Source organism: Pseudopodoces humilis, chromosome 24 (genome assembly GCF_049639895.1).
Source record: "Pseudopodoces humilis isolate 2021_Gansu_Grassland_sample_001 chromosome 24, ASM4963989v1, whole genome shotgun sequence".
Taxonomy (NCBI): domain Eukaryota; kingdom Metazoa; phylum Chordata; class Aves; order Passeriformes; family Paridae; genus Pseudopodoces; species Pseudopodoces humilis.
Genome location: NC_142223.1, coordinates 2,262,954 through 2,284,906, shown reverse-complemented (window position 1 = coordinate 2,284,906; position 21,953 = coordinate 2,262,954). Strand labels below are relative to the sequence as shown.

At 40.0% G+C, this 21,953-nt stretch overlaps 1 protein-coding gene across 3 annotated transcripts in view; it reads left to right on the top strand.

Moving 5' to 3' along the window:
* Positions 1 to 21,382, top strand: part of MTOR (mechanistic target of rapamycin kinase) — a 63,280-nt gene extending 41,898 nt beyond the window's left edge. For all 3 annotated transcript variants that reach the window (XM_014257271.2, XM_005528295.3, XM_014257272.2), the window contains 26 exons: positions 353 to 430; positions 820 to 927; positions 2,961 to 3,086; positions 3,727 to 3,858; positions 6,837 to 6,952; positions 8,226 to 8,343; positions 9,118 to 9,324; positions 9,822 to 9,922; positions 10,240 to 10,336; positions 10,950 to 11,048; positions 11,638 to 11,760; positions 12,367 to 12,549; positions 13,117 to 13,251; positions 13,521 to 13,695; positions 13,912 to 14,047; positions 14,697 to 14,844; positions 15,514 to 15,636; positions 16,116 to 16,198; positions 17,153 to 17,225; positions 17,737 to 17,811; positions 18,299 to 18,434; positions 18,742 to 18,807; positions 18,951 to 19,031; positions 19,312 to 19,392; positions 19,803 to 19,908; positions 20,399 to 21,382. In XM_014257271.2, coding sequence (XP_014112746.2) covers positions 353 to 430; positions 820 to 927; positions 2,961 to 3,086; positions 3,727 to 3,858; positions 6,837 to 6,952; positions 8,226 to 8,343; positions 9,118 to 9,324; positions 9,822 to 9,922; positions 10,240 to 10,336; positions 10,950 to 11,048; positions 11,638 to 11,760; positions 12,367 to 12,549; positions 13,117 to 13,251; positions 13,521 to 13,695; positions 13,912 to 14,047; positions 14,697 to 14,844; positions 15,514 to 15,636; positions 16,116 to 16,198; positions 17,153 to 17,225; positions 17,737 to 17,811; positions 18,299 to 18,434; positions 18,742 to 18,807; positions 18,951 to 19,031; positions 19,312 to 19,392; positions 19,803 to 19,908; positions 20,399 to 20,414 — 2,922 coding nt within the window. In that variant the 3' untranslated portion in view covers positions 20,415 to 21,382. The remainder of the gene's footprint in view (positions 1 to 352; positions 431 to 819; positions 928 to 2,960; positions 3,087 to 3,726; positions 3,859 to 6,836; positions 6,953 to 8,225; positions 8,344 to 9,117; positions 9,325 to 9,821; positions 9,923 to 10,239; positions 10,337 to 10,949; positions 11,049 to 11,637; positions 11,761 to 12,366; positions 12,550 to 13,116; positions 13,252 to 13,520; positions 13,696 to 13,911; positions 14,048 to 14,696; positions 14,845 to 15,513; positions 15,637 to 16,115; positions 16,199 to 17,152; positions 17,226 to 17,736; positions 17,812 to 18,298; positions 18,435 to 18,741; positions 18,808 to 18,950; positions 19,032 to 19,311; positions 19,393 to 19,802; positions 19,909 to 20,398) is intronic.
* Positions 21,383 to 21,953: the final 571 nt, after the last annotated feature.

Below are 21,953 nucleotides of genomic sequence, written 5' to 3'. Positions count from 1 at the left end.
TTTTGTAACCAACTCTCTTACACTAAAATGTGAACCTTTCCTCTACAAATGTTGTTAATTATGATCTCTACAATCACAGTAGGATTAGAAATACTGCAAATCTTGATTTTCTAGGAAGACAAACTTCAAACTGTGCAGGTGATGAATGAAGCTCCCTTGGCTTCCCTTATATATGCCCTGGATACTGTTTTCCTGTCAAATCTTTCTATTTATGAGATCCTTTCCCAGTTCTTGTTGGAGAGTGAGAACAGCACCAGCTTTGTCCATGAGATGGAACAGTTGAACAGCAGCTTCATCAGTTGACTCTAGATAAAGCACACTACCTTTGCCCCAATATCTTGTTCTATTTCAGTGCATTGACAAAGCCAGAGACCTGCTGGATGCTGAGCTGACTGCCATGGCAGGAGAGAGTTACAGTCGAGCCTACGGGGTAAGTGTAGCTCTCAGCCTTCATTCCCTCCATTGCTGCCTCAGACTGTCTCTAAAAGTTGCATAAAACTTCAGAGTAGTGCTTGTCTCAAACTTAAGACCTCTATAGGCCCACAAGCTAAATGGCTTTTGTCAGATAAGAAATACAACTTTGCAGGAGAACAGCTTTGGGACACACTAAAAGTGAAGTGAGGTCCACCCCCTCAAAAGAAATAAGAATTGACATTTATGGGGTTTGAACCAGCAGGTCATCTAGGTACCAGTATATAGCAGTTGGTCCTCTGTCTGTTGGGCAGCCTATGTACTTTAAATTTTGATGCCAAAATACTGTTCCTTAATTATAGATTTGTTCTGTAGTGATTGGGATGGAATGTGATTTTTTTCCTTCAGGCTATGGTATCCTGCCAGATGCTGTCAGAGCTGGAAGAGGTTATCCAGTATAAACTTGTACCAGAACGCCGTGAGATCATCCGCCAGATCTGGTGGGAAAGACTGCAGGTACATCCATATAAAGGTCAAAGATGGAGGTGCTGGTGGGCTGGCATGAACAGCTTCCTTTTGAGTCAGTGTGGTGGCTCAGCAAATCTTTCCATGTCTCTTTCCGTCCCAGGAGCATCCATGCTCACATGGCTGTGTGCTCCAGCTCCTTTGTGCTTGTCCTGGTTGCCTGGGGTTTCAGTTTGGGCTTCTCTTTTTTTCAGGTTAATCTTCCTGAGGTCTCTGCTCATATGATACTTTACAAGGGTGAGCTAAGCCTTGAAATAGATGTGTACAGAAGAGTACTAGTAACATCCCCAAGGCTGCTTATCTCAAAATTGGATCTGGGAATACTGGTTTAGATCAGGCTAGTTTGAACATTTTACCTGGCTGGCTGCATTTTAAGAAGTGAATTCTCTCCAAGTGTTGGAAAACTGGTCAGAGAGTTCACGTGCTTGTAAAATAAAAGATTGTCCTGTAATTGTAAGATTTTCTCTTACAAGAACATTTTCAGCTGATTGGTAACATTTAGGGACTTTACTTAGTGATAGAATTGGCAGTGCTAGGTTTATGGTTGGACTTGATAATGGTGAAGGTCTTTTCCAATTAAATGATGCTATGATTAACCTTGACCTTTCAGAAGAGACCTTTAGCAATGTTGATTTTCCTATATTGAAAGAGAAGTTTGTGCCTTTCTTACTCTAAACATCAAAAATCTAAAGTACCTCTGAAAATTTAAATCAGACAAATACTTGACACTATTTCCTTACAAGAGGCATCCCTACAGTGGAAGTGAATATCCTCAGATGCAGTAGTACATAAAGTAATACTGTTTAAAGAGGTGGGTGATTCCTGCAAGAAAAGGGGGTAAAAGAAAAGGCATAACTAAGATGAAATGCTGCCTGAAGGAAGAACTTTTCCCTGTGCAGCGTTCTTCACTGGCAATCCTACAATCTGCCACCTTATGAAATCCTGCTGTATGTTTTTTAGCTGTTTGGGAAACTGTGACAAAGCTTTTAGTCTCCCATCTGCATTCCTGTCTGGAAAAGCTCGGGACCATTCCACTGGGGTAAAGAAACTGAAGTGGCAGGGAGTGTAATGTCTGAATACAGCTTTTCATAGTCCTGAAAGCAGTACATACAGTTCTTGAATGTTTTATAGGTGGTTTTTTAATAGTTTTTAAATGCCTATTGGAAGAAGTTTATTTGAGTGTCAGGGAACAAGCTTTGACTAACTTCCCATTCCTCAGCTTGGGAGAAAAGAAAAAGGGAAAGAATAATATTGGTGCTAAAGTCCTTGCTGCCACTGGAAAATCTTTTGTTTATCTCAAAATCAAGTAGTCTCTGGCTGAATAGAAACTTTGGAGCATCACTGTTCCCCTGTACTTGGCCACCCTACCCAGCACCATGGCTTTAGTTGTTATGGTTCCTTCCACAATTCTGCTCCTCTGTAGTGTCCTTAAATCTTTGAAATACTGACTCATCCTCCCCTGACAGTGTTGTGCCTCTTCCATCAGACAGACAAGCACCAGACAATGCTTGCAGAAGCAGCACAACAGTTGGAGCTGCAGTTTCTGGCAGAAAACCAGTTTAGAGGTGCCAGCCTCCAAAAGCAATACGTGCAAGGAAAAGAAAAAGGGCAATAACAAAAATATCTTTGCAACTATTCGGTTTTCTACCATCTCCATGTTGAGATTTAATCCACATTTAGTAGGTGGAGAAGGCACTTTGGAAGGCACTTTGACTCACTTTGGAATTATATGAAGAGTTTTTCTGATTCTTGGATGCATTTCAGCTTTAGGAGCTTTTCTCCTCTTTCCATTAGAGGATGTTGTTAGACTGCAAGCAGTGAGCTGCCTGCAGATTCTGAGAGTCAGGGACTGAGCCTTCTTCAAGCACTGCAGTGTTAAAAAAATGGTTCCTAATGTCAGTCTGCTGTGAATTATGGACACAGAAGCCTATCTTGATGGAAGTCCCTTCACATTCTGAATCAAGGCTCTGTACAGTACACTGGAGACCAAACATTAACAAGTTCTCCCTTCTTTTTCTTCTCAGGGCTGTCAGCGAATCGTGGAAGACTGGCAAAGAATATTGATGGTCCGATCTCTTGTTGTGAATCCTCATGAGGACATGAGAACTTGGCTCAAGTATGCCAGCTTGTGTGGCAAGAGTGGGAGGCTGGTGAGCATTGTCTGACTCTGTCCTCTTCAGCAGCTTTTCAGATGATTGGCTTTGCTGTGCTGCTTCAGCCTTGAGCATTCCTAAATGCTTTCATGATCCAAGTGGGATGGGCTCTCCTCTGAGGAAAAAACTAGTCAGAAATTGTTGAAATGCTAAAATTGTAACCAGCATAGAGTTCATGCTTGTAGCCAAGGTTATTTTTGTGGGTCTGATATTATACCTGAGAGCCTCTGGGCCAATTTTTTATTGCATGCTATAACTGGAAGTTTTTATGCAACACTGGAGATTATTAATAATAGCTCTCTCTGCTAGAGCAGAGAGTCGAATCTAGAATGGGATGTTACTGTTGAACATTACAGCCCTGTTTTAACATTCACCACAAAATTTATCACCAAATACTTGAAACAGAGACTTTACACTTTCTGCTGGCTTCTGGAATGAGAATCTAATGCTCTGATCCAAAGGAAAACATATGGTTTATTATGTGGTATTCTTTTGAGTCCAGGGAGTCTGCTGTGTCTGTGTTGTATCTGGAGGGTCAGATGTGCTTTTTTAGCATGGGGCAATTCTGAAGCAATATGAGCTGGAGGTAACAATGAGCTTGTTTTTAACCTGCCTTTTGTTTTTGCCACTTGTCCAGGCTTTGGCCCATAAGACCCTTGTCCTGCTCTTGGGAGTAGATCCATCTCGACAGCTGGATCACCCACTACCAACAGTCCATCCCCAAGTGACTTACGCGTACATGAAGCACATGTGGAAGAGCGCCCGGAAGGTACAGGAGAACACAGTGCTCTGTTTCACTGCTCAGGTTTCGTGCAATGCCATACATGTTAGCTCTTTGTGTTCCCCACAGAACAAAGGCAAGGCTGGAGGTTTTACTTTTGCTCCCCTAAAAGAGAGTTATTAATTCCTTTCCTTATTACTATTCAGATCGTAAGCTTTTTATTTCCTTTAAAACTCTGTAAGGCAGAGAAGACATGGCCCTAATTTTATTTCATGTATGGATAGATTATTTTTGCTGAATCAGTAGCTGATACCCAAAAGATGCAGCCAAGATTAATGGTCAATAGTAGCTGTTTGGTCCTCTGTAGGTTTGCTACTTACTTTTCATGCAGTGTTCTGATTGCTGAGTCTCTACACTGTACCTAGGGTCAGGGTTACATACTAAAAGAGGGAAGTAAATGGGGGTTTATTACCAGTCTTAGAAATGTCCAGAACAGTTTGCACTTAGTTGCTGAGCAGAATTGATTTTTACTACAGAGATCATCAGAAATTCCTAACTGAAAGACAGCTGAGAAGTTCGTGGAGTTTTGTCATGGGAACAATTTGGCTCCAGAGAGCTCAGGGTGAATGTTTTTGACATTGCAACACAGAGAGAATTTACATAATCAAATCCAATAAGCTCCAGACTGGATAAGTTATCTTTTTTTTTAATATACATTAAAGCCTCCATTTATCCTCATATTCTGCCACATCTTTTTTATTTTTCCTCCCTTTGGGATTGCCAGCACTGGAGCAGAGCCATTGCTGTGGGAACATTGCCATGATTAACTGTTCTTTATTTGAATTAAAAAGGCAGAAGGAGCTGTTACTGAGGCCCTGTTCTGTTGGCTCTGTAAAACAGTGAAATTGGCTTTTACCAGCTTCAGTAAATGACCCCAGAAGTGTGTGGGGTCTCTGTGAGGGAAATTGTATTTTGCAGTGTTTGACTTATGCTCAAGAAATAGATGGACATGGTGCAGGACACTGGGGCAGTGCTGGAAAGCAGAATGAGAGAAGGCACAAAGATTGAGGGGGTGGGAGAACACGTCCAAAATTAACAGTTGCAAGAATAAGTGAAGCCCATGAAGATGGGGGGAAACCGATGCCAAAATAGATAAATAATACATAGTTACAGCTGGTGATGTGTGTAGTTTTACATAACTGTGGGTTCACTTGGTTTGGTGTCCTAAGTAATAAGCTGCTAGTGTGGGCTGGTAAGGTGGGAAATTACCATTTTTTCTAGCTCAGCAGTTCAAGGTTCCTTTGTTGACCTAAAATGTTTTCAGTACTGCTGTTTTGGCACTTGTCAAATCCAGCAGGAAAGAAGCTGGCATCTAGAAGGAAACCAGCCATACAGCACTTGCAGAGCTCCACCAGAGTCTTTTCTTAAACAACAGATAAAAGTGGATAAGTAAACCCTATTACATTTCTTCTATCAAGGAGCCTTTGCCAGCAGCTGCATTCTGAGCCATATCCCATAGGAAGGATACCTACAAATTTAGGAATTCAGTTGTTCTTGAAGACCTACTGCTTTCAGTCTTAAGTGTTCCATCTGTCAGTTTATGGTGATCAGTTTTCAGTATTAGTGGAAACAGAAGAGCAGATTGTTGGGTGTGTCTCTAGATATGAGAGGGGCACATAATAAAAAGATAACATTCTGTGTTGATACTGTTAGGCAATGTATTTTGTCTATTTTTAATAGATGTCTAGCACAACTAATTGTAAGATTATTATTTACCCCTCCACCCCATTCCCTTCTGTCTAGGTTACCAGTTATGAAGTGCATCACATGAATGTTATGAGTATGAACCTTTCTTTTATTTTACCCTTTTTCTTCACCACTGAGGTGTGCATGCTGACTTTTGAACAGGATAGATGAGGCATTTGAGCTCATTGAGGCAGGTGGGTCTTGTCTCTAACATAGTTCATTCCTATATACAAAGAAGTAAATTAGGCTTCAAACAGCATATTCTGCAGTTCCTAACCTGAAATGACCTTGCAGATTGCAGGAGCTTTATTATTAATTCTTTCCAGTGAAGCGTGCATACTTTTTTCTTAAATTTTTATTCTTGGGTTTTCCTACCCCAGAATTCTCGCCAAGGAATTTTTGAAAGATTTTTTTCCCCTCAGAATTTGGTAGTGCAAGTGCTTTAGCACTCCTGCCCTGTGTAATAATGTGGCAAAGGAGTAATGGACATTTGTACTTCTTCAATAAGAAGGAGAAACCTAGACTTCAATTTGTTGAAACAAGTCAAAGTTAATGTCCCATGGTGTGTACTTCAAGCCTAGCCAAAGCTGAAAGGTAGGAGAGAAGAGGAAGCTGCAAGTTTTCCTTCAGGCATTATTTTCTCAAATAGTTTATTTGTTGTTGTTGTTGGGGTTTTTTTGGGTTTTTTTGTTTGGTTTGGTTTGACTTTGTTTTGGTTTTTTGTCTGGCCTTAGCATATTATAGGTAGGCTCTGTGATCCTGTCTGTTCAGTATTGTCCTGGTCAGATATGGTTTGTAGGCTAGAAACATTTGATTGTTGCAATTGCCAGACTTAGTTCATGCTCAGGTGCAAACTGGATATCTCTGTGTCTGACACTGTGTGGGCAGTAACAGGACATTCTCTGCTGCTGAAGTTTTCTCCCTGTACAGGTGGCCTTGTTGCTTTGGCAGGGTTGAGTTCTTGCACGTCAGAGCATGGTGTTAACTTGTGTTGTGGTCAGTCATACCTTTGGCTCTTTGTATGACAGTGAAGATGTGCCTGGCAGCAGGAGGATGCAGTTACTTGTTCCTCAGTTTAGCAACTTCAAAGACAACAATAATCTCTGCCTTCTTCATTTATGTGGACATATTTAAAGTGTAAAGTGATCTTAGAGGGATTCAGTGTCTGAAAAGCTTTGAAAGAAAACCATGTATTTTTATTTCTGTGAAAATAATTTCTACATTGTCTTTCTCCCTTGAGAAGCCCTGTGGTGCTCACTGCCTCCATCATCCCTTTGCAGATCGAAGCATTCCAGCACATGCAGCACTTTGTGCAGACCATGCAGCAGCAGGCGCAGCACGCCATCGCCACCGAGGACCAACAGCACAAACAGGAGCTCCATAAGCTCATGGCACGGTCAGCACAGGCTCCTGGGGCACCCTTTAGCTCTAGACTGAAACTGAAGGCTTTCCTGAGGTGCAGGGTGACACATATCAGACAGACAAAGCTCATGCTTGGATTAAAAGAACGGGATTTCTCATTTAGCTGCTTTGGTATTACATTCTTATCTACCGTGTAACGTTCACTAAATGTTCCTGGGACACATCAGCCTAAACAAGCTTGTATTTGTTGCTGGTGCCTGGTTGTATTTTTCCAGCACTGTGGCTCACTGGCAGAAGGCAGAGAGCTCAGCATGTCTGTTTCTTTGCTTTTCAGGAGATTCAGTCACTAGGAAAAGAAACACTTCCCACACTCCTGGCACATCTGTATTAAGTACACAGGCTGCCAAGCACAACAGCAAGGCTTTGGGCAGTAGGTGCCCAGCATGTGATGGTCTCTTATAATACTGTTGCATTAAAAACCCTTTCTCCATTTTTCTCTGTGGATCTGTAGGTGCCAGATCTGGGTTTTTTTCAGTTTAAATTAAAAATTGCATAGTGCTTTCTATTGAAGGTTTGATTCTTTTGAAGGGAGGTATGCACTACATTTGCTTTTATGAGGATGGGAACCCTTGGTAACACCATTGTCTTATTTTTTTAGTGACTATAATGGAAAACAAATTAATGATTTGCATATAATATTTGTCTTGCACAATGCTTTCTGGAAAACTCAGAATACAGAAAGGACAGCCACATAACTGTGGCATTTAAAGCCTTCTGAAGGAGCAAAGTATTAAGTTTTGCGCAAACCTTGACAACTCCACCCTACTGTAGTAAAAATATGTTGTTTTTCCTTTCCTCTAGGAGGGAATGACTTAATGGGGTTCTGGCTGGGGGAAGAACAGTTCCTCTGTGTTTCCATTGTCTGTCAGTGTTCTCCCCAGAAGGCTCATTCACATGGGGTTCAGTACAGCTCACCAGCACACATGTATGAATTTTATCAGCACAGACTGATGAAGTATTTTGATGTTGCTGTTACCTACTTCTTACATTTATTTTATAACTCATATAGATGAGGAAAAGAGTTTGATCCCCACATTTCCTCTTAAATTAAACCTTCAACTAGTTAGTTCCACACTACAAGCAACATGGAGGTATTTTGAATTATGCATCCAGACTGCAGGAGAGGCTTCCTGACTGGATTCACCATATGGAATGTCTTTTAGACTCCAGATAGCAAGTTTGCCTTTTAATCCAGAGGCTCTGTTTTCATTTTAGGTTTTGAATCAATAATCCCTTTATTTAACTAGGTGTTTCCTGAAACTGGGTGAGTGGCAGCTGAACCTGCAAGGCATCAATGAGAGCACCATCCCCAAAGTCTTGCAATACTACAGTGCTGCAACGGAGCATGATCGCAACTGGTACAAGGTCATTACACAAAAGTTTCCAGATAAATTTTATCAAGTCAAATACTACAGGAAAGGAAGGTTTTCATTGGAAGATCTCCTCTAACTGTCTGCCTTGTTACTGTCAGTAGGATTAAAGAAACCAAAACAGAACTGAAAAATAGAGAAAGTGGCCCAAGGTAACCATGAGATTCTTGTTTAGAATTTTATCTGGTTGGTAAAACTAGGCCACAATTCAGTTTCTCTTCTTGCTTTTGGGACTCTCTCCTGTTGTCAGTTAGCAATGAAGGAGAAAGAAAATGGAAAAATTTAACTTATTCTCAGTCAGTATACTTGAACAAGGAAAGCAGCCCTGTTGCTAATTCTCCAAAGAGCCTTTGATTTCAGGGTTGTGATATTTCAATTAGTATTTAATGCCATATCTTCTCTGGGGCAGCCATCTCCTGTATTTTTTCCTATTACACATCCCCAAGTCGTAACATACTAATTTTCATTTTAGCCTTTGAAAAATGAAGGTATATGCAAATATAATTTAATTTTTGGTACAGAGCTCATTTGCTTTAATATTCAAAAGGGAGTTCCAGGCCAAGAACTCAACATGATATTATTTAAGATAATAAGACAGTTCAAATTACAAGCAATTAGAGAAACCAAAGCATTGACAACAGTCTGCAGGGTATTACTTACTGCTGTTGTTTGCAGACACAGAAAGGTGGGATTATATCTAACAATTAGAAAGCACCTGTTACAGAAAGGAGTCATCTTCCTTCTAACTTTGGTTCTCTCCTGTTGGCAGGCCTGGCATGCCTGGGCAGTGATGAACTTTGAAGCAGTGCTTCACTATAAACATCAAAACCAGGCCAGAGATGAGAAGAAGAAACTCCGTCACGCGAGCGGAGCCAGCATCACCAGCGCTAACACTGAGGGCAGCAACAGCGAGAGCGATGCAGAGAGCACTGAGAACAGCCCCATCCCATCCCCAGTGCAGAAAAAAGTCACTGAGGTACCCTCTTTCCTCCCTTTTCATGTTGTGAGATTGGTACTTACTGCTTAGACACAGAAAAATTTTATGGGCTAAATTAATGGAAATGATTATTAGCTGTGACCTAAAGTGGAGACTGAAGTGGCTGTCATAGGTGATACAGTGCATTAACAAATTCTGCTGTTTAGACCCTTCATGGAAGACTCTGAGGAATCTCTTTCATTTACCAGGTATAGTAAGGTGGTGGTTTTTAGGCTGCTTTGTTGTCCATAGCTTTGTAAACAAGCTGAAGTATAAAACCACTTCACAGCATTTTCCCTGCCAGGCTGAAAGACCTTTGTGTAGTCAAGCAAAACATAAAATTCTAGGAGCAACATGTCCTGTGAAGAGTAGAAGTCAGCTCCAATGGGGATGAGGTCTACATTTCCACATATTTCTTCCTCTTTCCCCTTGAGTTTAGGATTCACGTGGGCTGATGTGCTTGCATAGAACTAATGCAGCAATTTTCATTCCAAAAGGATTTATCCAAGACCCTCTTGATGTACACAGTCCCCGCTGTCCAGGGTTTCTTCCGATCCATTTCTCTGTCTCGAGGAAACAACCTACAAGACACCCTAAGGTACATAATAAAGCACATAGTAAATGAAATCCAGGTGATAAGAGCATATGGTTTCAGATTAGGTAGAGCACATTTCTGCTCTTTTTTGTTATGGTTGAATTAAGTGAAGGCTTCAGTCCAGGCTAATTTTTGTTAGATGGTTTATCCCTGCTATCTGAGGGTTCTGGGAAGAAAAGTTGCTTGCAAATGTGGGGGTTTTTTTGTTTGTTTGTTTGGGGTTTTTGTGATGGGGTTTTGTTGGTTGGTTGGTAGTTTTTGTTTCATTTTGGTTGTGTGTTGGTTCATTTGTTCCTAACAAAAGTATTTCTCTTTTTCAGAGTCCTTACTCTGTGGTTTGACTATGGTCATTGGCCTGATGTGAATGAAGCTTTGGTAGAAGGAGTCAAGGCAATCCAAATAGACACTTGGCTGCAGGTAAATAACACAAAGGGAAATCCCAGTTCTAGGGGTAGTTTGGGATTTGTTGCATGATATCCATTATGATCACTTGCTAAACAATCCTCTGTAGGTGAGTGCTGAGAGCAGTGTGCAGAACAGTCTGTAACAGATTCAACAAGCATCTTGAACAGAAAAATGAGAAATGTTTCTGTATTTATATGCAAATTAGGGCATATTAATGAGAAAGAATGAAAATTCTTGAATTAAAGATGACATACATTCAGTGGTGATCAAGTATAAAACAGCACTGTCCTTCTCTGATGTAGTTCACAATGTGTTTCAGGATTGCCTTGTAGAATGATTCTTGTAATTAAATTAAAAAAATACTTTATTTCCTATTTAAGCATTATACTTCAAGATGCATCTTTCCATAGTAGGATCCTGTAAGAGTTTTGCACAGAACACTTGTGATCTCATTGTGCTGTTGTACATTTCAGTTTGGAACCTTGTTTTACCCTCTGACCAACTCAAAAATGACTGATGGGCTTCCCTGTCTCCTTTAGAGGCTGTGAGGCCTCTAGGAGAGGGCAGAGCAGCTGGTGCACTGAACTTATGAGATGACAGGAGAGTTTATTTTCCTTTTCCTTAGGTAATCCCTCAGCTCATTGCCAGAATTGACACCCCTCGACCTCTGGTAGGACGTCTCATTCATCAGCTGCTCACGGACATTGGTCGGTACCACCCCCAGGTAAGCGTCTGCTTAGAGCAGAAATTTTTACAGGTGTCAGATGCCTGCACAGGAAGCCACAGCAAGTGATGACAGTGAGGATGGGGACAGTTTCTGTTGCTGCTGCTGCTTTCACCTCAGCACTGTTCACATAAAAATGGGAAAGAGGTGAATGAGCCATGCAGCCTGGGAAGAACTCTGTCTAATGTAATTTAATGCCTGCTGGGTAGTGCAGATCACCTTAAATGTCTTTTCGTGACTACTAAGAACCTACCTCACATGTTTTATCTGAATTTCTTTCCACAGGTTTTATCTGAATTTCTTTCCACAGTGTGGAATATCACAAATTCTTAAAACCTATTTTTGTTCTTCCAGTTTGAAAGAGGCTCTCAATGTCATTGTGCTATTCAGTGAATTAAAGTCTTGACAGCCTTTTGGGTCAGAAAACTTTCAGTAGTAAATTCCTCTCACCGCTTTCCAGAAGAGAACTTGCTTCCTCCTTTTTATCCCTAAGGCTGCTATTCATTAATGCTTTGCTAATTATTTAAATTTAAATTTACATAGCTTCTCTGTGGGGTTCTAAAATATTACTGGTTACTGTCCCTTGCAGGCTTTGATCTATCCTTTGACTGTGGCTTCTAAATCTACGACCACTGCTCGGCACAATGCTGCAAATAAGATCTTGAAAAACATGTGTGAGCACAGCAACACTCTGGTGCAGCAGGCAATGATGGTGAGTGCTCAGTGCAGCATAAAGTGTGTTATGTTGGATAGATGTCAGTTATAATAAGACAAAAAGACTAGTCATTGTTGATTCTGTTCAGGTACAATTAATTTTGGGTATTTGCAGCTGGTATAAGTTGCAGTATTAGTGTAATTTCCAGAGAATGCTTTCGTTCTAAAATAATTCACACACTGAGTTTTTGTGTTTCCTTATGAATAAATTTAGAGAAGAAATACATGAAAAACCTTTGTTCCATAAAGAGGTGGTTTTGCTTAGTGGAAAGTAGAAATAAAACTTACTGAGCTTAGCATGGAAAGAATAATGCAATTAATTTGATACAGATTTTTATGAATAAATGAAAAATAATGCTTTCAGGCCAAGCATGAAAATGAAATGTAGAAAATTTCAAAGGTAATAAATAAGGTGAGAAAAGCCTGGTCAGCTTCTTACAGAAAAAAATGTGCTGTCATTGTGATAGTTCTTGTGGCTCCCTCTGGCTGCCAGGAACAAATATTTCATAATATCAGAGAAGAAGGGAGTTTTGCAGTTTTGAATCAGGACACAGTGCCAGGGATTTCTCTAGGCATTCAATCTTTTTTTTCTGTCCTAAAACAGGTGAGTGAAGAGCTAATTCGTGTGGCCATCCTATGGCATGAGATGTGGCATGAAGGGTTGGAAGAAGCATCTCGTCTGTATTTTGGAGAAAGAAATGTAAAGGGAATGTTTGAGGTGCTGGAACCACTTCATGCAATGATGGAGCGAGGGCCTCAGACTTTAAAGGAGACATCCTTCAATCAGGTATCAGCTGTTCTTCAGGACAGCCATCTGCCCCAGATGTGTTACAAGAACCTTTGCCATTTAACACAAAAAGTGAATCTCTTGGGACTCATTATATTATTTCACCATTTCATTATTGACCTTTATCTTCAGATCTGCGTCACTATTGGTGACTATAAGAGGCCATGGTAGTCCAGATTGCCCTGGAGTCTTATATTGGCAGGATGTCTGATAGGGACTGGAAAACTGCTCTGCAGTTAATTATTCTGCTTTGTTCACAGTAAGCACTAGCACAGATAACAGAGAATTAACAGAGCTTGTAAGCCTACTGTTAAAGGATGATTCTAAGCATTCAGTTGCCTCCTATAATGAAGTCTATTTGTGAGCAATGTTGTTTGATAAATTCAATGCAAATCTTGGATCTAGGAATTTCTGTATCTTTAATTCTCATTTACTATAAAAATGTGAGATAAGTATTTGTAGTGCAATTTAAAAAGAGACTCTGATGCTCTTTGTAGGTGTTAAGTGCTCTCCACCTGTTACACTACAGTCTGTTGAAATTCTTTTTTCTGTTGTTTTAATCCCTAGGCCTATGGCAGAGATCTCATGGAAGCTCAAGAGTGGTGCAGGAAGTATATGAAATCAGGAAATGTCAAAGACCTAACTCAGGCTTGGGATCTCTACTATCACGTGTTCCGACGTATCTCAAAGCAGCTGCCACAGGTGAGGGGGGGAGATTCAGATAGATCTTTTGTCAATACCAACCTTGGCTTTATGTTTTCTGATTATTCAAAACATACTAATTCAGTATTCTGGAAATAGCTGCATAGGGTTTGCTGCAAATTTGGTGTTTATGCAGCACTTCCTGCAAGTACCTGAAGTATTGGTCACTGCCTGAACTGTTTTAGGTCCCTTGACAGCATGAACTCTTCAGATGCTTCTGTGAGACTGAACTGAAATCCCAAGGTCTTGTATTTCTTTTGGTTTGGTAGCTCACTTCTTTGGAACTACAGTACGTGTCACCAAAACTCTTAATGTGCCGGGATCTGGAACTGGCAGTGCCAGGAACTTATGACCCCAACCAGCCCATCATCCGGATTCAGTCCATCGCACCCTCGCTGCAGGTCATCACCTCCAAGCAGCGGCCCAGGAAATTGACATTAATGGGTAAGAGAGAGCAGTTTTCACTTAGCTATTCCTGTATTTAAACAGTTATTGCTCTTAAGTCAAACTATGTATTTACCTGGTAAAACCTCTCTAACCTTTCCTTTCAGGTGAGGTTTTTCTTAGTCGGTCTGACTGCCACACTTTTTTGGGTACATGTGTGTTTACTCATCTGGTTTTTCAATTAATATAAACTTTTATGCACTAATTCTTTTGCAGGAAGCAACGGGCATGAGTTTGTATTCCTTCTGAAAGGTCACGAAGACCTTCGCCAAGATGAAAGAGTGATGCAGCTTTTTGGGTTGGTCAACACTCTGCTAGCAAATGACCCAACTTCTCTTCGTAAAAACCTCAGGTGTGTGCTCTGGGTAATCACTGAAAGTGCTTGTGCAAATGTGACTCTTTCCAAGTAAACCTTGGCACAGGCAGTTGTTTTGTGAAGAAATGGAAAATCTTGGAACTAAGTTATAAAGAGTATTTATAGAATTCAAACATGGAGAAAATGTATCTGAGGGGATTTTTTTGTTCTCTTTAATTGAAGTGCTATCTTGTAAATTGTTATGGTCTTTGAAGCAGTGCCTATTTCAAGACACCTTGTGCACTGCCTTAAGAGCCTGAGAATGGGTTTTTGCCAAAGCTTTTTTTATTATAGTCACTAAATAGCTTGAAGAGTCACTGAGTGCAATTCTGCAGTGCCTTTCAAGCAAGAACACATCAAACAAATCGTGCAAATAAGAGATCATCGTGAGTGACATAACATGTACCTTCTGAAAGCAGCCTTTCAATGAAAACCATGTAAATTTTGAGTTTATCTGTAGATTATCTGGTAAAAATCTGTGCAGAATGGGTGTTTGAAGTCTGTTTGAAAAGACAAGCAGAGCAACTATTGACAAGACAATTTGGACCAGAATCAGATTTAACAGTAGTTGTTTCAAGCATCTCAAAATCTAATAAGTTACAATATACCACAATTTGAGCTGTGATCTCCATTTTTTTCCCCATAGCATCCAGAGATATGCTGTTATTCCACTGTCTACAAATTCAGGCTTAATTGGCTGGGTGCCCCACTGTGACACGCTGCACGCACTCATCCGAGACTACAGGGAGAAGAAAAAGATCCTGCTCAACATCGAGCATCGCATCATGCTGAGGGTAAGGGGCAGAGCTGGCAGAGGTTTTGGGACATTCTTTTAAGACACCAGTGCCTTAATGAAGGAGAATGGTGCAAGGCTTCTTCCTCTGCCTCTTCTCTGATTGATACAATAAATTAAAAAGTAATAGATAAGAGTTATAGCTTGCCATATGTTTATTTGTTTCTCCTTTCCAGTTTTAGCAGTGACCACAAGTTGTTGCCATCTGGTGACTGATATGTGTTTGGAATTTTGCATGACTGTGATGTGTCTCATACAAGGTGCTGCTGGCATTGCAAACATTGTGTCTAAGGGCCAAAATTAGACAACCTGGAGAAACTGAACACTACTAGAAAATTTGGAATTTCCTGCCAAAAAGGAAAGTGTGTGCCAGCCCAGAAGACTTATTTGGATAATGGTTTTTGAAAAATACTTACCTATGCAGTTTTTTAGTTAAACAGGGGTGGTGAATACTGATTTTGGGGATACCAAATAATTTGCTGACCTATTTAAAAAGAATTCTTCAGTGTTGTGTGGTTATCTTGCTGTGTTTGAAACATACTCATCAGTCTACCAATAGTTTAAGTATAAACTTGATATGAAATTATGTAAGATTACTGTGTTTCTCACAGTACAGCCAGAGGCTACTGGAGGTGGCTTTAATTTGCTGAATGTCACTTCTGAATTACAGATGGCTCCAGACTACGACCACTTGACTCTGATGCAGAAAGTAGAAGTATTTGAACATGCTGTCAATAACACAGCTGGGGATGACCTTGCCAAACTGCTGTGGTTGAAAAGTCCAAGCTCAGAGGTGAGATCAACACAAGTACTGGCAAACAGCAGAGTGTGTAATTATCTTCTCTGCAGAATGAGTGAGAGATGGACTTTATTTATCCTAAACCCCAGCTGAATCACTGCAGGACACATATCCACACATGTATCCCCACACAAGGGGCTTCACAAGGCTCAGAGCAGAAGTGAAGTGCAAAGCACAAGACTGGAGATTTTAGACTCCATATATATATAGTGTTATATATTTTAGTCTCTATATAGGCATATATATTCTCCCTGCAGGGGAGAGAAAAGCAGGAGCCTCAGAATTTATTCTCTTAATAACTTAGACATCTAATTCAAGAGCACAAGGTGTTTAAACCCCCTCAAACTTAGCGTACTGAACCTAAGCCTCTCACAGTTCTGCTTTGTGCAAAATGCAAATGGTTAATGCATCAGTTATAAACTGAAACATGCAACATACCTGCCTGGCTTTTTCTGTTTTATCTCCACTTGTAGGTGTGGTTTGACAGAAGAACAAATTACACCCGTTCGCTGGCTGTGATGTCAATGGTTGGGTACATTTTGGGCCTTGGGGACAGGTAAATAAAGCTGTAAAGGTTTATTTTATTTAAAAGCACAGACTTTGAAGGCTCATTCCATGAATCTGTTCTTGTGATGACATCTTCCATTGTGGTTACTGCTGAGTTGTAGTGATATCATCATCTCTCAGGTCCTAATTATGCTGCTGTTATTCTGAGCACTGCAGGTGTGAGATGCAGTTTGTGTATCATGAGTACAAAAAAGACTTTCTTCCTTTTTGAAATTAATACACATGGAACTACATTAAGGACCACAAGTTCTAATTTTGCCCTTTCACAGAATGGGAAACCTTTCTCCATCCATTTTATTAACATTATAACTTCCAAAATAGTTTTGAAGACAAGGTATATTAGATATAAAATCTGTAATGCAAAAACAGCTAAATCCTTAAATGTTTTAGTAACAAGAACTCTTATTTCTGAACTTTAAAGTTTCTAACATGAAATTATAAACCTTTGAAAGTGGAATTAAAACAAAATTGGAAGATGTAAGCATGAAACAAAACTGTAGTTTTGTTAGTCTGGATTGATTTTCTTCTCTCTTGTTGGTGAAACGATTTGTGTTACTTCAAGTGCAGCATAATGCATTACATTTTTCTACACTAAAAAAATGAAAAAGCATAAAACAAGCTGAAAAATGTATCCCAACTGAAAAATAAACATTCATATGCAAGATATGTACTGATCATTCTTGTCCAGGAAGTTATTTGTTTTCCAAGGTGTGAAGATCTTTAACTCATGAGTGGTAATTACAAAAGTAATGTGACAGATGCACTGTCAGGAAGGTTTTCTGTTTGTCCTGAGATTGAAGATCTCAGACAAGCAAGCTGTCACTGGCTGTTCTTCCTCATGAAGATAAATGTATTTTCAGACTGGAGCTGCTGTGATTCACTTTGGGTTTTTGTAATGGTCTGTCACCAATGGTCTGTTTTTTCTCTCACTCCTTCACCAAAGACACCCTTCCAATCTGATGTTAGACAGACTGAGTGGAAAGATCCTGCATATTGACTTTGGGGACTGCTTTGAGGTAAGTCTTTGTATTTGGACATGACATTTTCAATAATTCTCACATTTTCTGGTGGAATAGAAATTAATCTATAAGCCAGGACAAACTGACCTTGGAGTCTGTTCCTGGGCAAACCCTTGGACTCTCTTTTGAGCCTCTCTTTACCTGCAGGCAAGTTAAAAATAATAGACACTGTATCTCAGAAGCATGTCTTTGGGATTAGCTGACTACTGGAACAAGCAAAGAAGTGTTAACATCACTTCCATGAAATTTCTTGGAGCAATTTAAGCTGCTGAGAGGCAGTCTGTGTTGCTGGGCTCATGCTTGAGTTTTCCCTTTGCTATCAAGTTAATCATCTAGCTTCTCCCAGTAATTTGTGAAAACTGAGGAACATAAAACTGTGACTTTATTTACTTTATGTCCTGTTTGGAATAAAATCTTCAAGATTGTAGCAAAAAGATCCCAGTACTTAATAACTTTTTAAAAGTAATTTAGCTATTAATTCACTTATTCTCCATCGTTATGTGTTTAGGTTGCAATGACAAGAGAAAAGTTCCCTGAGAAGATTCCATTTAGATTAACAAGGATGCTGACAAATGCTATGGAGGTAAGCATTCCCTCTGATTTGGAGTGGACTGTTCCTAGGGAAAATGGCAACCATTTCTCAGTTTCTTCTGTATATTTTTGTTGTGGCTAAACTTTACCACTCCTTAAGAACCAGAGGTGTTAATATTTCAGCTTCATTTTCTGTGAGTTAAAATATCTCCTGTGATATCTGCAGTACATTACAGTGGAAAGCAACTTTTTAGTTAGAAAATAAACTACCCAGAAATTCCTCCAATTTGTTAGGCCTTCCTTAGTCTCCCCATTTCAAATAGCTGTTTATATCAACCAGACAAAGTCAGCTGCATGGCACTTGGCAAAGATCATCTTCATGGAGAGCTTTTTAGTTTGTAATTAATGTGTGTCTTGTTCTCTTAATGAACAAAGCATAGTGAACTCCAGTTCAAAGCTACTTCCTGCTCCCCGAGTGTTGGGCTTGGAGTTGCAGAGTGAACAAATCAGTAGTTGATTCACTTCTTTTTCTTCCAAAGGTGACAGGCCTTGATGGGAACTACAGAATCACCTGTCACACAGTGATGGAGGTGCTGCGTGAACACAAGGACAGCGTCATGGCTGTGCTGGAAGCCTTTGTGTATGATCCCCTATTGAATTGGAGATTGATGGACAGTAAGTGATTCTGATAAATTAGTGACAGCAAGAGAATATCCATACATGAAATCCAGAAGCCTGAGATCCAGTGTGTTTTCAAACAATCTGATCAAACTGTTAGTTTGCATGTGCTGTTTCTGTGTGCACACAGTTTTAGGGATTTTAATATGAAATTACAGCAGTGATCAGGAGATTGAAATTATTTCCAGGTGACATCAAATCTGGAGAAGGAGAAAGGCAGCCAAATCTGTATTGTTTGTGGACAAATTTGCTCTCAAACACTGCAACTCCAGTTCATGCTTTCCAACTCCTTGTTTTCTTGCAGCAAATACAAAGGGCAATAAGCGCTCACGAACAAGAACAGACTCCTACTCAGCCAGTCAGTCAGTAGGTGAGTAGAAAAGATGGTAGATGTCACAAATACGCTTTTCAAATTAGCTGATCAACAGTCCTGCTAATGTTTCCAGAAGAATATATCAACTGCTTTTCAGCTTCATATTTACACTTTTGTGTTTTCATGTTTTTTTTCAATAGAAATGTTGGACAGTGTGGAGTTGGGTGAGACAGCCCATAAAAAAACTGGAACCACAGTGCCTGAATCCATCCATTCCTTCAGTAAGTTTCACTGTTGCTTCTATACTGACCCAGAAGCTGTTCTTAGATCAGAAAATTTCATCATGGTCTAAATGCAATTGTATGAGATGGGACAGATGCAGTCTCTTGTCAGCATAAAAATTATCTGTGTTCTCAACTCCCACAAAGAGTTGTATCTATAGAAAATGCATCTAGGTTTGCTTTCAAAATGGTATTTGGAAAGGGCACATCTAACAGCAGTACAAATGCTTTTATTGTTCAGATTGAAGACCTAATTCTGTGTTCTGTTTCTGTCTTTTAGTAGGAGATGGTCTGGTGAAGCCAGAAGCTCTAAATAAGAAGGCAATTCAGATCATCAACAGGGTTCGAGATAAGCTCACTGGTGAGTGTGTAGTTATGTTTATATAAAGAAACATAAAATCTGATGGATCAGCATTATTCTTAGTGTTTGTATTTTCTGATAATCATTTAATTTAACATATTCTGATTAAGTGGATGAGGCCATTTTCCTGGTTTTGTCCAAAACCTAAGTCCTGTGCCTGCATAAGTCTGATTTGAAAAGTACAGAGGTGTTTGTAATTACAAAGATTTAATATTTTGCATGTATTAGCTTGTTAGTGGAAGCTGAATTTCTACTGTCCTGGCTTCATAGTTTGCAGCATTTAGTTGCAAAATGTTACACTTTTAAAGTTTATAAGAAACTACTCCCCACTTGCTAGATAATGTACTATGAAGGGATTAGTACCAGGATTTGTGACTCCTTTCATGGTTTTTTATCCTTTTATTTCAAAGGTCGAGACTTCTCTCATGATGAAACTCTTGATGTGCCCACACAAGTAGAGCTGCTCATTAAACAAGCAACTTCTCATGAGAACCTGTGCCAGTGCTACATTGGATGGTGAGTTTGTCACTCAGTTAACCTGGCAAAACTCTTCTGGAACAGTCTGAGTAGGGAAGTGCTAAAGAGAACCTCACTTGTGTAGTTAGTTATTTATAGGAGCCTTACCACATACTGCATCTGATCTGGTAGATTCTGCAAGCCCATGGCAATGCCAGACAGTCCTCTAGGAAATTTGCTGTTAGAAGAAATGACAAGGATTTTACATTTTAAGTGTTTGAAATAAGGAATGTGGTGGTCAGTGCTTTCAGTTACACTGAAGAACAAAACAAAGACGAATTAGTGTCGTTTTAAGAGTTAGATAACTTAGAACTATGCTGAAGGAAATAGATCTCTTTTCTGCTAATGTTTAAAAGTGATAAAGATCACCTGGCAACTTTGCCTGTGCTTAGATGATGCCTAGTCTGTATAGAATCTCAGTCCTTCTCAGTGTTGCCTTTGTGAAACTACATGCAAGTCAACTTTATTACAATATCTTTATTTTTTTTAGGTGTCCTTTCTGGTAACAGGAGATTCCAGAGTATGCACAGCCTTTTATTCTGGAGGCTTTTTCACTCCAAACTTGCTCTTCTACAAACACAAATTGAACGTTGGACTGAAATACAGCCTTTGTCAAATATTTTTAAATGTAAATGATAAGAGTTATTGTATATTAAAAGTTGGTGTAAGCCAATGTATAGCTGCTGTTGGAAAAACAAGCTGTCTGAAACACAACACTTGATTTGGGTTTCCAGGACAGTGAAGACTGATTGTACCACAGATGTCTATGGTTCCTTTTTGTCTTTGGGGAACTGGAGATCCATTGAAAATAACTATACGGGTTTTCACTCACTTTGCAATGTAACTAAGTAACTTGCAGATTAACTATTGCCCTGGTCATTCCTGTTGATGTGGGTGCAGTGAGCTAAATGCGCTTGTGCAGGAGGCTTCATTTAGGTTTGGGGGGAGCTGCATAACTGGAAAGAAAGAGAAGTAGAATTTACCATTGTTTCTCTCCTGTACCTTGTTTTCAAACTTGATTCTTGCCCCAAAATTGGAAATTGTCTATCTGCTCATTACACTAGTTCAGGATTTCTGTTTCTGACTAGATCAGGGTTTTGAGCACATCCAAGATTTGAAAATGTTGAGCTGAGCAAAGTCAGGGTGTCTCTGTGCAGAGTGATCGGTGGCAAACTGGATGCAGGGTACAAATAAATACCACTTGTGTGCCTCCTGCAGTGTCTGGGTTAAAAAGCAGTGCTGGGAAATAACTAGAGAAAGTTCAGGTTTGGCACAGGAGGCAGACTGGGAGGGGAGAACTGGTTGTAACTTGAAACAGAAAATAATGGTTATTAAACATGAGGTTGAAGATAAAGTTATGATTTATTAATTAAAAACATTAAAAACAATGCACAAAATACAACAGAGTAGCCATGTTTAGATGCCATGTTGTATTTGCATATTTTTGTGCCAATAAATGACATCAAAATGTAAACACTTTGGCTGTGTTCTTGTTTATTCCTGAGTCTTTATTAGGCAGGGACAGGGAAGCAGATTACAATTCTTTTAAGGTTCCTGCTGCCATTGATTTGTCTTTTTGTGCATCAGTTCAGGTCGTTGGTTTTATTTCCCTTCTGACAGCAGCTGAATGAAGTCTGTCAGTTACATAAAAAACCTGTGACCATGCAACCCCTAAATTTCTGTTTTCCAGGAGATGTGATGGCATCCGTGTGATAGGAACATCAGGTTTCCTCGGGCTCAGGGTCACAGCCGCAGCTCCAGACACAACATGGAGTGTTGGACAGGATTCCCTGGGCTTCCCCAGCTGCTTGTGCAAAATGCTGCACTCCAAAAATGGGAAATGGAGAGGTGGCAGTCAAGAATCTGGGTATTGGCCCTAGCCCTTTTCTGGGCACTGGTGTTGCTATCAAGGGGACTGGACACCACAATATAAGAAAGATTATTAAGCTGCTAGAGAACGTCCAGAGAAGGGACAGGAAGATGATGAAGAGCCTGGAGGGGAAGAGGAGCCACTGAGGGCACTTGGGCTGAGGGGAAACTCATCA